The sequence below is a fragment of the Lepidochelys kempii genome, chromosome 2, assembly GCF_965140265.1.
Source record: "Lepidochelys kempii isolate rLepKem1 chromosome 2, rLepKem1.hap2, whole genome shotgun sequence".
Classification (NCBI taxonomy): Eukaryota; Metazoa; Chordata; order Testudines; family Cheloniidae; genus Lepidochelys; species Lepidochelys kempii.
The window spans coordinates 256640578-256655153 of NC_133257.1; the positions used below are offsets into that span (position 1 = coordinate 256640578).

The 14576-nt window shown below is 41.4% G+C and overlaps 1 protein-coding gene across 3 annotated transcripts in view; it reads right to left on the reverse strand.

The window, feature by feature from the left end:
* The window catches only part of LOC140907820 (sodium channel protein type 5 subunit alpha-like), a 267714-nt gene that overhangs the window by 178401 nt on the left and 74737 nt on the right, over positions 1–14576 (reverse strand). For all 3 annotated transcript variants that reach the window (XM_073334664.1, XM_073334662.1, XM_073334665.1), the window contains exons 8-10: positions 7286–7427; positions 5207–5404; positions 496–678 (exon numbers count right to left, since the gene is read on the reverse strand). In XM_073334664.1, coding sequence (XP_073190765.1) covers positions 496–678; positions 5207–5404; positions 7286–7427 — 523 coding nt within the window. The remainder of the gene's footprint in view (positions 1–495; positions 679–5206; positions 5405–7285; positions 7428–14576) is intronic.

Sequence of the window (14576 nt, forward strand, 5' to 3'; positions counted from 1 at the left end):
CAGAAAACTTGTACTGAAAGGTGATTGGCAAAAGATTAAAAAGCAAAGAAAACTTTTCAAGTGTCCACTGTACATCATTAAAAAGCAAAAAAGGCACTAGCCCATTAGTAGGGAAATGGTTGCCATAACTAGACATGGCTTTTGTTGGGTTATGCCATAACCAATTTACAATAAACATGTTATCATGAAAATAAATGAGACTGGGGATATTTTTAAATGTTTTAAAAAACAAACAATAACAAAAGTGACAAAAATGCTTCAGTGGGCATTTAAAAAGATGACTTTGAAATTTGAGTAGATAAGTTTCTCTCCACAATTATAACATATAGAATTTCTGCAAGCTAGTCACGATGCTCAGTGTTTGATCCTTGTTTACTATTAAAGGGTTTGTTTTTTGTTTTGTTTTTAATTACAGTACTACCATTCAGAGCCCTGATTATTCACCAAGGTACGGAGTGAAGTAAATTGTCATTGACATTTCAGATAATGACTTACCATTCTTCGCTGACCACCATCATACTCAGATTTGGGAACCTTTTGGTCTTCCCCATAATCTTCTACCCCCAAGGACTTCTTTTTCATTCTCCTATTTCTTCTCTCTTTGGCATTTTTGGATGCTAAAGGTGACATTTCAAATGAGCTAAGTGACATTGAATCAATTCCTCTAGCAGCCAGTGCCTAAAAAAATGAACATAGCAAATATACCATTTGCAAGTTTAGGATGTCAGTAAGTAATAATGATTATTCTTTTTGGCAATTAGTTTTCATTGATAAGTGTCAGCTCACGGTGAAGGTTAGAATTAATAAAAAGGGATAGGTTACAATATTTAACTAACTATAAGAATACCCCATTTGACTTACCATGGTCTTAAAAAAATTCTATCAGCTCCGTCATTTTACCACTGCAATAATCTAACATCTCCACTTATCCACTTGATGACTCACCAGCAACACATTCAGGATACTAAGTTTCCATAAAATAATGTTGTTTCCGGAAGTACTCAAGAGCGAGATTCTTATATATTTTAACAACTAGTGTTCCAGTGTGGACAGACAGCACAATGTGAGTCATATGTATGCCTTCCATTCAGAATAAACTAGGCCAGTGGAATTTTAGGCCCAGTGCCCCTTTAATCAAAAAGGTTGAATAGGAGTGGAGCCCAGCTGGCTGCCATTGGGCTGTGCATTGCAAGATCTCTGTATTCTTCACAGGATGATACTAATAACGCTAGGTACTTCGGCTGACACATTTTTAGAAATGAAATCTTATCCCAAGCAGTGACAGCACCAGCTCTGATCAGGGATCTGAGGCGACAAATGCAAACGACGGTTGTAAAAGAAGATAAGACAGACTTTTCAACTCCACATGCTTCTGCTTCATGTTCTCCACGTCAGCTATCTTATGGAATCACTGCACAAAAATTCTGATAACAGGAGAGCTGCTAGAAACCCAGCTGCAGCTCAATTCAAAAAAGCCTACCAGCACAAATCAATGGTCTTGAAAAGTCAGTGGAAAGCCAGGAAAGAAAAATCAAAATATTAGAAAAGAAGCTGCAGTCCCATAATGAAGCATTTGATGAGAGTTGGGGATTCTCTCAGGCAAGAACAGGGAGTTTTGCACCTCCAAAGAGGCTAATGGAAACTTGGTAAAAATCAGACTTGAGCAAAACAAATAAGATTAATTTTGGGGGTGCCAACCAATTGGAAAGAGCCACACCCATTGATTATCTACTAAGCATGACCCTCATATGCAGGTTCCTTGCCAAAATACAGAAGGTATCAGATAATCACTGAACAATGCTACAGTTTCCCAGATATATTGGAACCTAATGAATCTTCATTGTTATTTTCTGTAAGCCACCAGACTCAAACAAGCAATCACCCATAAGAAACAGAATATCCCCCCACTCCCACAGACATCAGTCAAAGTAATGCAGCAAGTTAACAGCTGTAAAAAGAATCAGTCATGTATTTTAAGGAGTGGAGGCAGCTCTATTATCCTCCATCAAACAGATTACAACACAACAGCAAAACTTAACTCTTTTGGGATACATCTTCCATGAACAAACTGCTTAGAGCGGAGAAGAGGGAGGTTTCAGACGCTTTTCTGGGGCATTGTTCTCAGATACATTGTGTTTCTAAAGAAGTGTTCTGTGTAGCTTGAAAGCTTGTCTCTTTAACCAACAGAAGTTGGTCCAATAAAAGATATTACCTTCCCCACCTTGCCTATTTGAGTCAACTGATTTAATTGGTATGTTGAGGTGTTTTCCCTCTCAAAGACTCAATGACTCTTTTGGACTTAGCTTCAGCCTTAGGAATGTGTTGGACCAATTGTATAAGATGACTGATCAGCCCCAAGCAGGCCTTTCAATTAGAGCTGCGTTCTCTTTGTATCATGTAGCGTAAGTGCCATTCTGAACAGTTTAAATTCTCCTTTCTGCTTGCCATAACATTTTCTTTACCTCCAAAAATGGTGCTATTAAGGTTGCCCTACTCTTCCCAGTATACTTTTTTTCAGTTGCTTGTAACTTTGCCAAATTTTAACTGTTTGGGCTGAAATTTTACATGCTTCCCTCAGGCTGAATTTTGTTTTTAGAAAGTTTCAGCCAAAATGATGAAGCTGTTTCTGAGAATGACGCTAAGAAAAAAAATACATTGTTTTGCCCATGATAAGTAATTCTGGTGACCTTTCCTTTAAGAAGCTCTAGTGTCCCTATGCTTTGAAGGGCGGATTTGAAATTTGAGAAGGGGCCATCCTTTGCATCAGAGATGTGCCTTTTGCTGTTCTGTGAAAATCTGCCTGAATTTGGATAAGTTATAAGCCTTTGAAAAAAATCACAGTTTTCACATGCTCAGTAGACACTTGCTAGAGCTCAGCAATTCAAATCCCTAAAGAATTTGTCTGCACTGGGCCTGTTCCAGCCTGGGGGATGAGCAGGATTTTCCCTGCATTTGCAGCTCTGGGTTATGGTGGGCTAGGGTGAGACACCAGAACTGAGAGCAGGGAGCCTGTCTCTCCTGTGTTCTCAGTGATCCCTCTGCTGGGCATAAGCAGTGTGGAGGAGGAAGCTGCCTGATTCAAATGCAGAGGAAAAAATAAAGACAGACAGACCTGTGGGGTAGGAGAGTAGAGACAAAGTTTGGTTGGGGGAAGGCTAGCAGGTGGGGAGGAATGGGAGAGACTGGGTCTGCATGGATCTGGACAATGGGAGTCAGGGGCCAGAGACTAGAACTGGAAGCCAGGGGATGAAGACTGAGACTAGCTGGACAAGGAGACTGGGCCTGGGAGCTGGGGAGCGAAATGAAGGGAGGACTGGGAGCCAGTGGGTGTGGGGGGAGACTGAGATTGGATGAGGCTCTGAGTGGAGACAGGGGCTGATTGGGCAAGGAGAGTGGTGCTGGGAATGAGTGGAGCAGGGAACGAGTTGGGGAGTGGGGAGTAGATGTGACCAGGAGCCCAAGTTAAATCAAGTTCCATTTCATGGTGTGGAAAGTTTAATCTCAGGAAGTGCCTGTTTAAGTGTCTGTAACATAAGATTTTATCTGTACAGGGAGTCCTTGGACTTACGACACAATTCATTCCTCGCAATGCGTTGTAAATTGAAACGTTATAGGTCGAAACCACTTTTCCCATAGGAATCAATGGTATGAAGGTGGGATTGGATCCTGAACCAAAGCTTGATATGCTATTTTCACCACAATAACCGAGATTTTTGTACTAAATGAATTATAGATATCTAATGTTGCAACATCAATGTATTTACTGTGCACTGTATTTTGTAAACAGCATTCAAATAAACATATAAACTCATAGGAGCCGATAGAAATTTGAAATTAGTGGGTGCTCTGCACCCATTGGCAGCTCCCCGCCCTCCCACCCCAGCTCCCCTCCGCCTCCTCCCCTGAGCACGCTGCATCCTCGCTTCTTCCCCTAGCTCCCAGTGCTTGCCGCCACAAAACAGCTGTTTTGGGGCAGCAAGCGCTGGGAGGGAAGGGGAGGAGGGGGAACGCGGCACGCTGGGGGAAGAGGTGGGGCCAGGGCAGGGATTTGGGGAAGGAGTCCAATAGGGGCAGGGAGGGGGTGGAGTTGGGGCAGGGACTTTAGGGAAGGGGTTGGAATGGAGGCAGGGCAGGGGCGGGAGGAGGCGGGGTGGGGGTGGAGTCAGGGTGGGGCCAAGGGCGAGGGGCGGGGTTGAGCATCCACCAGCGCTGGGAAAAGTTGGAGCCTATGGACAAACTCACATATGCTGTTCAGAATGCTGGCAACACAGGCTCAGAAAGCCAGGGAGAACGGCACACATGCTGAGCCTCAGAAAATCACATTTCAAGCTTTCTGATTGGCTGAGCCCAGGGCTGTGAGCCAATCAAAAACAAGTAGCAACCCTACGCGACAACAAGCTATCCTGCTGCCTCAAAGCCAATCAGAAGTGACCCCTTCCAGCTCCATACCAGTATATCGCAACCAGGAAGTGATTTCAAGCGAACTTTATGCAAACCGAGCATCGTAAAGGCGAAACAAGCGTCATAAGGGTGAAACGGGCAGTCAATTGAAAAGCATCGTAAGTGGCGTCTGATGTAAGTCGGGCGTCGTTAAGTCCAAGAACCCCCTGTATAGGCCCAAAATTTTAAATATTTTAAACAGGTGACTCTACATATTCTCTCATTTGTCAAACAATAGGATATTAATAGTGGTTTGAAACTGTAAGATTAATAAAGCAAATGAGAAAAGAATGTTGGTTAACATGTACAGAAGAGAAATGTGGCTACTTTAGTCCAGTTCTACACACAGGTTTTGTTCCCATGTAACTACTGCAGTTAGGGGCATGATGTTTACCAAAGTAGATGTACTGGTACAATCGCTAGTATGGACATAGATAGACCAGTATAAAAATGCCTTATATACCATACCAATATCACTGTGTAGATGTTGTCGGGCAGGTGGAGGGTGTGGGGAAGTTGCACCATTTTAACTACACTGGTAGAAGCAAAGCAGTACAGCTTTTGGGTGTAGGAAAGCCCTTACTGGTCACAACATTACCATTATATTTGTTCTAGAAAAGATTGTAATCCCTCTGAATAAGACAATAACCAGCAACTCATTTTCAATAGAGCCCTTATTTCATTGGTCTTATATGTTTAGAATAAAGACTTAGTGTTGCTGTATTGCATGCTCAGGCTAAGACTAACCAAAGAATAGTTTACAGACCTCCTGCTCTTTCTTTAATATTTCCATGGCTTCTCGAAACTTCCTTTCCTTTGCCTCTGTTTCAGCAATAGTGGCTTGGTTCTGCTCTTCATAAGCCATGGCCACTACAGCCAGAATCAAGTTGATCAGATAAAATGAGCCCAGAAAGATGACCAGCATAAAAAAGAGCATGTAGATCTTCCCAGCAGATCTCAGAGTCTGCAACCACAAAAATAAAGAGTCCAATGCATACTTAAGTTTAAGGTTTCCACAATGTTTTAAAAGACTTATATTTACTTTTAATTAAATTAGATTTTTGCTAACAGCCTGAACAGAAACCTGTTCAATATAAAAATAATCACATCATAGGAAGTTACACTCTCATCATGAAATTGCCATAATTTAATCAGGTGATCATTGTGTCATGCAGCAAGATGTATTTTTAAAATGAGTGTTTTTCTCATGATTATTGTGTCTGAGTTTGTTTGATAACAGATAAATTTATAAGCAATTGCGGAGAAAGCATTCTTCACCTAAAATGTCAGCACACTGATTTCCTTTGAATACAGACCTTCAGAAACTTGCCACCTGACTATAAATTGTGTGTGCTAATATAGAACTTGCCCTCAGACAGTGGTGCATTTAATAATTTTATTAAGATGATGTTAAAATAAAAAGAAAACAGTATAGAGTTTAAGCGTAGAAGTTTCTGGTTATCAGGGAATAAGGTACAGATTATCACTAAATGCTAATTGTTCAGCCTTCCTATTTACAGTCGCAACTTGAACCTTCCAAATCTGTACCTGCAATTTTGCACCCATTAAATGAATTACAGTTATTAAATTTGCTTCTATTTCAATGCGTTACCAGTTTTCATGAGATAAAAATAAATTGTGTAGATGGTGGCACAGGAAACTGGAGTCCTCAGTTTATTTGAAGAACTGTATAGCATGGTCTATGGCAGTACAGCCTTCCCTGATTTCCATACCAAAGTGCTTCAGTCTTGACATGGAGAACCAAATTTTCAGTGGGCAGAAGCCCATTTGCACACACAACCATGTGCATGCAATTTTGTGCCTAATTTCTGCATGCAGTTCCTGAGACTTGCACATTCAATTACAGCAAATGCATGCAAGAATGAATATTTAGTTGACCTGTTCACTTGCACACACAGTTACTACAACTGTGCATGAAAGGTACAAGTTATTTCTCAGACAATTTTTGCACATGAACCTCAGGGCCTCCTTGATGGAAAATTTGCTCTGGGGAGAATACTTCTAGGTGTGTGGGTACAATTTAGTCTCCTTCTCCATTTAATTCTTGGTTTCAGAGTAGCAGCCGTCTTAGTCTGTATTCCCAAACAGAAAAGGAGGACTTGTGGCACCTTAGAGACTAACCAATTTATTTGAACAAATTTGTTCAAATAAATTGGTTAGTCTCTAAGGTGCCACAAGTCCTCCTTTTCTTTTTATTTAATTCTTGGTCACTGCTGCAACTGTCAAGAAGCATGCCAAGGGAAGTGATGGTTTTTGTAAGGTGGAAACCATTCTCCTTTGAGCGGGACTGGGATCACCAACTCCTTTTACACCAGCCACCAAACAGTCATTACATGGTGACATCTTTCAGATTCAAACAAGTTACCCAACGAGAGTTTCTTTCTCCCATTTACCAGCCCTCCTTAGCCATCCACTGACATAATCATCTCCTAAAAATTCATTGCAGCAACTGATGGCTCCTGACTAGGATGTACACAGGATAGTCATTCATTCTGTGTCTAACCACCATCAGTTTTCTCCTAACTTCAGTTACTGACTTTGGACTTGTCTACACAGTGAGTCAGTGCATAGCAAGCCAGGGAATGAATCAACAGCACACTAGCTTGCCACTCACTAATTTGCTGTGTAGCCCTTGCGCACTAAAAGTTCTGTAGCACAGTTCAACATGCTCCTGTTTCACACAGCGAGATAGGGCGCATCAAGCTAGTCTGCTATTGATTCACACCCTGACTTGCCACACACTAACTCGCTATGTAGACAGACCAATATATCATTGTAAGTGGATGACTGATTTATTTCATGGTTTAACGAGAATATCTGATACCTGTTGATACAGACGCTCCCAGTAATCCTGTGTCATCAGGCGGAACAAAGAGAGAAAGGCCCAGCCAAAAGTATCAAAGCTTGTATAGCCATGATCAGGATTTTCACCAGCCTTTAGGCATCTATATCCCGTTGGACACGTGCTACAAATAATAATAGAAAATAAAGCTAATTACAGGAGGCTTCAAGATGGAGGAACTGATTTTCCTACAGATGACACTGGCTGCTTTCAGTTGAAAGTCACAGCCATAGAAACATACAGGCGAGCTGTTCCATCTCATGTGAAAGTTCAGGTTACATATTACATTTAAGGTTGAATGCTTACAGTACGCAGAGAAGATCCACCCTAAAAAGGTGAATTGAGGATTGATAACCAGGTCACTAACTATAACAATAAATAAGGCTTCCCTTACCCCTTACAATTATCTCAAGAACTGCTGAGATGCTGGAACAGATCCTCAACTGGTGTAAAGTGACAAAGCTCCATTGAAACCACTGGATCTGTGCGGATTTATGATAGCGAAGGATCTGGCTCAATATTCTTATGTGACCTGAGCTGTCAACCCTTCAGCCTGACCTTCTACTCTCTCTCTGGGACCAGTGAACCTTTAATCAAAGCGCCCAGCCCTTCAGTACACTCACCAGAGGAGCCTGGGATTTCACATCCACACCAAGAAAATCCTTACCTAAACTGCTGCAATGACTTTTCTGCTTCTCTCAGGAAAGCTTCTAGTCTGTGCATCTTGCAAATTCCCTTATTACATGGCATGCCGCAAGCAAAACATTCTCTCATTACATTTCACGACTCCTTACAATTTTTTTCCCCTAAAACACGATGCCATACACAGAAACAAAGTATATTAATTACAACTAACTCTACCAGTTACTAAAGCAACCATGTCAATAGCAATTTGGTAAGGGTACCAGATCCATCTAACAGGCAGGAAAAGAGGAACTCAGCAGAACGTGCATGCCTTTTTTTACACAGTTGTTCCAGCAGCTATCTGCTTATGCACTGGATAGGTAAGAGCCTAGTAAGGGTCTTAGAGCTCTGTAAAAGCTCTGGCTGACATGGTTAGAAATGGCTACAACAATGTGGCTTTGTGAAGGCATTTTAATGACAAAGAATAATTTCCAAGCAGTGATTTTGAACAGAGCAACATGCTGCACATTGGGGATGGTGAATTTGAACCTCTACTTGTGAAAAAGAAGAATCAAATTTCTCTAACTTGTCTATAGTCAGGGCTATTAATCAGAAATATCCCGTCAGCTGATCCTGTAAAACACTTCTACACCAGTCATGTGGAGTGGCAAACACATCCAACAAGTATGACATGTCTTGTGACAGAATAATAAGAACCCTCTCACTCCATTACACAATAGGGTGTTTCAGGCACAATTGCTTTTTAGCACAATGTTTAGCAAAACAAAATAGAAATAGACACCAAACCAAAAAGCAGTAATAAATAAAAATAAAATAAAATAATAATTAATAATAAGCAAATCAAAGTAAATCTTTGAATTCAAGCCAAAATTAGAATAGATTCAAAGTCAGTCATGTGGTGAGACGGGGGTGGTGCGGGAGAAGTGTCACAGTACTGTTTCCTGAACAGAACAGCTATGTATATGGTATAGATCATATCTTTATACTACAAGGTAGCAATGTGATCTTGGGGTTGAGATAATTCTTCAGTGCATTTTCAGTGGTTTTGAAGTTTTCCAGTGCCAGACACCAATATTATGAATTCAACAACACTTTCAGAAGCTTAATCTAAGATCATTAGTCAAGTGCAAGGTTTTAAATAAATCTGCTTTGAAAGAAAGAAAGAAAGAAATATTGAAGCTTTGCAAGATGCATCCATATCTATCACTGCATGGGACTTTAGATGAAGGTAGAAACCCTCCATCCTATAGTTTACATTTTATTAACTGTGCAAATGAAAATATAATCTGATTTTGTGTGCTTCAGTGGAGCCCTGCTGATTTACACCCTCTGAAGATCTAGTCCATATTGACTATGCTACATGAAAAAAGCAGAGACATTTTCAATTCTTTTGCTCCCAGTCTAAGAAAAGAATCTCCTTCTTGAGCTTTCCTACTTTGGTTCACTTTGTTGAGAGCCACAACTCCTGTATTACTTTGATTTTATCATTACAGGCTTGGTGAAGAGGAAAAGGAATAAAAATCAAGCTGTTCTCTTTTCTAAAATCTATGTGTTTACTCTGAATTTGTGGTCTGACCATTTCCCCTGTGCAACATGAACTTCCAAGTAAGTCCCCTATCCCAACAGGATGGCACGTATTGTCACCAGGTGCTAGATATTAATTAGATTTTTGTCTTTCACCTGATACTGCAGACACCTAACAGTGTCCATGGTATGCTTAGGATATTTTTCCAGTGATTTGAGGAACCAATCTTCTTGACTCTAAAGAAACATTCATTTTGCCTACTTTGAGGCAGCATGGCCAGGCAGGCCATGAGAAGTTTTTGTAAGGCTCATTCCTTTTTTTAAGAAAAACTGACTAAACTTCGCTTGAGATTTTTTTTTTTTTTTGGTCCAAGCACAGAAAGGTTTTCCTCAGTTCTTCACTGAAAAACAATCCCAAGTGATCCCACTGGGTTGTTTCACTGTGCTCTTGTTTATTTTAATCACCTGAAGAGAGCAGGTGTTGCTGAAACATCTGAAGAGAGCTGTATGTGGCTTGAAGGATATCATGTTTCATTAGCCTTGCTCCAAATGAAGTCAATGGAAGTTTTGCCATTGAATGCAAGTTAGCAAGACCTTTGTCTCCAAATACAGCACAGATAAAGGATTTCTGGAATGCTTTCCCTCTGGAGACCCTCTTCAATCACTGTTATGAATAGGTGAAGGGCTGTGGCTAAAAAAGAGGAAAATATTGAGTTGTTGACCACTCACACCAAATCTCAGATAAGCCTCATAGCACCATGAGATTGGACTGCACTGCCACTAGAAGGTCCCCCTCAGATTCACTGCCACCATCACTGCCTAGGGTGACTTCTTTTTGAGTGTAAGGAAATTGGACCAGCTACTCATATGTACATGAAAAGGCTGTCTGTTTTCTCTTTTGAAAAGCACTAGGAATGGTGCGGTAACCCTTCCTAGTGCTGAAGGGAGCGACAGAAACCTGGTCTAATATCTTCTGTTTGTAATACAACACTAATTTGTGTATGTTTACTTATGCTTACAACTCCCTGCAATCTGGCAGTCTTCCCACTAACATAAGATGACCTGACAGGTATATCATAGATTGCTAATAAGAAAGAATCTTGTATGACCATGGAGTACATGTACAAAGTACGCTACCAGGGACTCAGCAGTGTTCGAACTTGAGGGACTTCTGTACTAAAAGCATGAGCCTCTATCACTTGAACTAAAGAACTCTATTAACCAATATCTGTAATAGCCTTTCATCCTCTTACACCAAAAGGACACAAAGACCTATACTTTCCTAATATAGGTTACACTTGCAAGCACCTGAAATTCCCAGTGAGCTTACTGTAGAAAAACTCCCCCACAAAGAGTGGTGATCCATAGGCTGTGCATACAATTTAGAAACACTGCATGGAAAAGAAAAATTTTAGAAGTGGCTGTGTCCTATGAAGAAGCCATAAGGGATTTGTTAGCTGGAAGAAGAAAAGGAGTACTTGTGGCACCTTAGAGACTAACCAATTTATTTGAGCATAAGCTTTCGTGAGCTACAGCTCACTTCATCGGATGCATACCGTGGAAACTGCAGCAGACTTTATATATACACAGAGAATATGAAACAATACCTCCTCCCACCCCACTGTGCTGCTGGTAATAGCTTATCTAAAGTGATCATCAGGTTGGGCCATTTCCAGCACAAATCCAGGTTTTCTCACCCTCCACCCCCCCACACAAATTCACTCTCCTGCTGGTGATAGCCCATCCAAAGTGACAACTCTTTACACAATGTGCATGATAATCAAGGTGGGCCATTTCCTGCACAAATCCAGGTTCTCTCACCCCCTCACCCCTCTCCCAAAAACCACACACACAAACTCACTATCCTGCTGGTAATAGCTCATCCAAAGTGACCATTCTCCCTACAATGTGCATGATAATTAAGGTGGGCCATTTCCAGCACAAATCCAGGTTTTCTCACATCCCCCCCACCCCCATACACACACAAACTCACTCTCCTGCTGGTAATAGCTCATCCAAACTGACCACTCTCCAAGTTTAAATCCAAGTTAAACCAGAACATCTGGAGGGGGGGGGTAGGAAAAAACAAGAGGAAATAGGCTACCTTGCATAATGACTTAGCCACTCCCAGTCTCTATTTAAGCGTAAATTAATAGTATCCAATTTGCAAATGAATTCCAATTCAGCAGTTTCTCGCTGGAGTCTGGATTTGAAGTTTTTTTGTTTTAAGATAGCAACCTTCATGTCTGTGATTGCGTGACCAGAGAGATTGAAGTGTTCTCTGACTGGTTTATGAATGTTATAATTCTTGACATCTGATTTGTGTCCATTTATTCTTTTACGTAGAGACTGTCCAGTTTGACCAATGTACATGGCAGAGGGGCATTGCTGGCACATGATGGCATATATCACATTGGTGGATGTGCAGGTGAACGAGCCTCTGATAGTGTGGCTGATGTTATTAGGCCCTGTGATGGTGTCCCCTGAATAGATATGTGGGCACAATTGGCAACGGGCTTTGTTGCAAGGATAAGTTCCTGGGTTAGTGGTTCTGTTGTGTGGTATGTGGTTGTTGGTGAGTATTTGCTTCAGGTTGCGGGGCTGTCTGTAGGCAAGGACTGGAAGGGCTCCCATTTAGCTGGAAGGGCTCCCATTTACGATTATTCTTTGGGAACCATCCCTATTCCCTCTGAGGTGCTTTTTTTTTTTTTAAAGGAATCTCAGGATTTTACTTAGGATGTTAAAGTCTTCCCCTTTGGATTTTGTAGCAGACTCTTTAGGCTCTACAGCTCCAGGAGAAAGCGTCTGACAGGATTTCACTCAGACTGGCAACCACAAGAAGCTACATTAATATAACATCCTTCACAGGGTGCTGTACAATTAATCACAATGCAATTACAGTGTCATCGATTAAGAACAGTTAAAAGCACCAATCTACCCATCCATCCATCAGGCCATAATCACCATAGTTTGCTGGCACCAGTACAGAAAATTAAAGGACCTAAGACTAAGCCTCTTTTTAAATAATGACACAGATTGGGCAGTCTAGGTAGTAATAGCTAAGGAACATAATTACAAAATGCTCTGGCTCAAGTCTTTAATCTGGACAAACACAGTAACCTGCTGATCCATGCTGTAATGAACTACTTGGGCTCTATAGTGAAAGAAGATTGGTGAACTACTGTGTGTTGGATCACAGCATTTCAGAGCCTGAAAATATACACAGTGATAGCCATATGGTACCAGGAGGTAGCAACTCACAGCTGTTAATGTTGTCACCCCCCGAAGTCTCTAAACATAAGAGGGGCTGTGCAGAGGTCTGTACTCTCAATTGTCCTAGGTAGCAAAAGTCCAACTCCATCTATTACATACAATGGTTTATAAACAGACAGCAAAAGTTGGAGCCAAATAGATAAGTACAAACTGGACTATTTAAATTAAAACAAAACTGTGATAAGGAATCTTCACAGCTCCTATAAAAGTTGTGGACTGGCATAACAATAAGCTGAAAGATTCTGAAAATGAGAGGAGATATTTATAGCTGAAATCACTGAAATAAATTTTAATTGGTAAATTTTAATAGAATGAGAAATACCCCCTTAGCAACACAGTGGGGGTAAAAGCCTGAGTCTAGTAGGTAGAGGGGACCACTGGACTTCCAAGGCTTGTTTAGGCTTGAAGCCAAATAGGGAGTATAAGGGAGTATTGTTGGACTTACTAAATTAGCTCAGCAACAATAATTGATGTGAAATAAGAGGGTGTGCTCCCGAGAGGCACTGGCAACTTAGGCAATGAGCTAAAGTCTAGATATCACACAGAGGGGATTGATGTAGGCTCAGATTGTCCACTGACTTTTGCATGCTCATTGACTTGCAACCACAAAACAAACTAAAAAACCAAAACCACTGGCTTTCAATTCAGACACATAAATCCTATACCCTGAGAGCCAGATCGTGGCCAAACCTATGCACCTGTGCAAATGGGAGTAGGAACCCCCTTTACCCCTGTATGTTCTCCCTAGGCCTTGACTTCAGGCATGCAGAAGTAAACAAACATTGTGCGCCCACAGCTGCCCTCTCAAGGTGGTGGGTGGGGAGTGGGCACTCTTGGCTCCATCCCATAGTGCACAAACCAGCAAAGGGAGGTTGTAATCTGCTATTGGTGTGGGCCAGTAGCAGACTGCTACGCCTTTGTAGCAAGGGGGAAGATCCTGTGCTGTTGCTTGGGCAGGATGGGAATGCACTGCCCCTTAACTAGGGTAGATTGTAAATGTGTAACCCACACCAACTCGCTGCGGTTGATGAGCCCTGGACCAAGAAGAGCTAGCTACTTTAGCTCAGGTAGTACTGGCTCATGCTTTTAGACCCAGAGTCCTTGATGCAATGATCCACTCACAAGTGAGGCATTTCAAATATACAATCTAGCCCTAAGAGTGGGGTACTAAAGTGTGCGCCCTGTAAGCTATAACATTTTTCACAAGATTGTATGCATACTTTCTTGTGTGTTTTTTACACTGAAGTGAGGAGCTCTCCTGCCACAAACACACTTGTCACATTCCAATATGATTTTAACCAACACAAAGTAGATGAAGAGTATGTTATTTACATCATAACTTAGGTAAGTTCATTTAAAATATGCTATCCACTACGAGGGATTGTAATAAGTTTATTAGTGTTGCTTATTAAATTACTGCATAATGGGATCATGAGGTTCGACAGTTAAAAGAATGCATCCAGTTCTTTACAAAATGACGTCTTCTTTAATGGCATTTTAAGATGCCAACTGGGCTCACTTCTCTTAGATGCTGAACACACCAGCCCCAATCCAGCGAAGTATTGAAGCGTATTTCATTTTAAGCACAAGCAGCCCCATTGACTTCAGTGGAACGACTCACGCTTAAAGTTAAGCACACACTTTGTTGGTTTGGGGCCAGCATGCTCAGCACTTTGCATAACTAAGCCCTCAGACACCTCCAGATTTTCTCCCAGGCATGGCAAATAGCCCCTGATAAAATACCAGCAGCCACTACCCTATTCTCCTTAAGATTCACCTCGGCCAAGACACCCAGGAGACCCAGCCTGAGGACCACAGTTAAGCAGCCAAT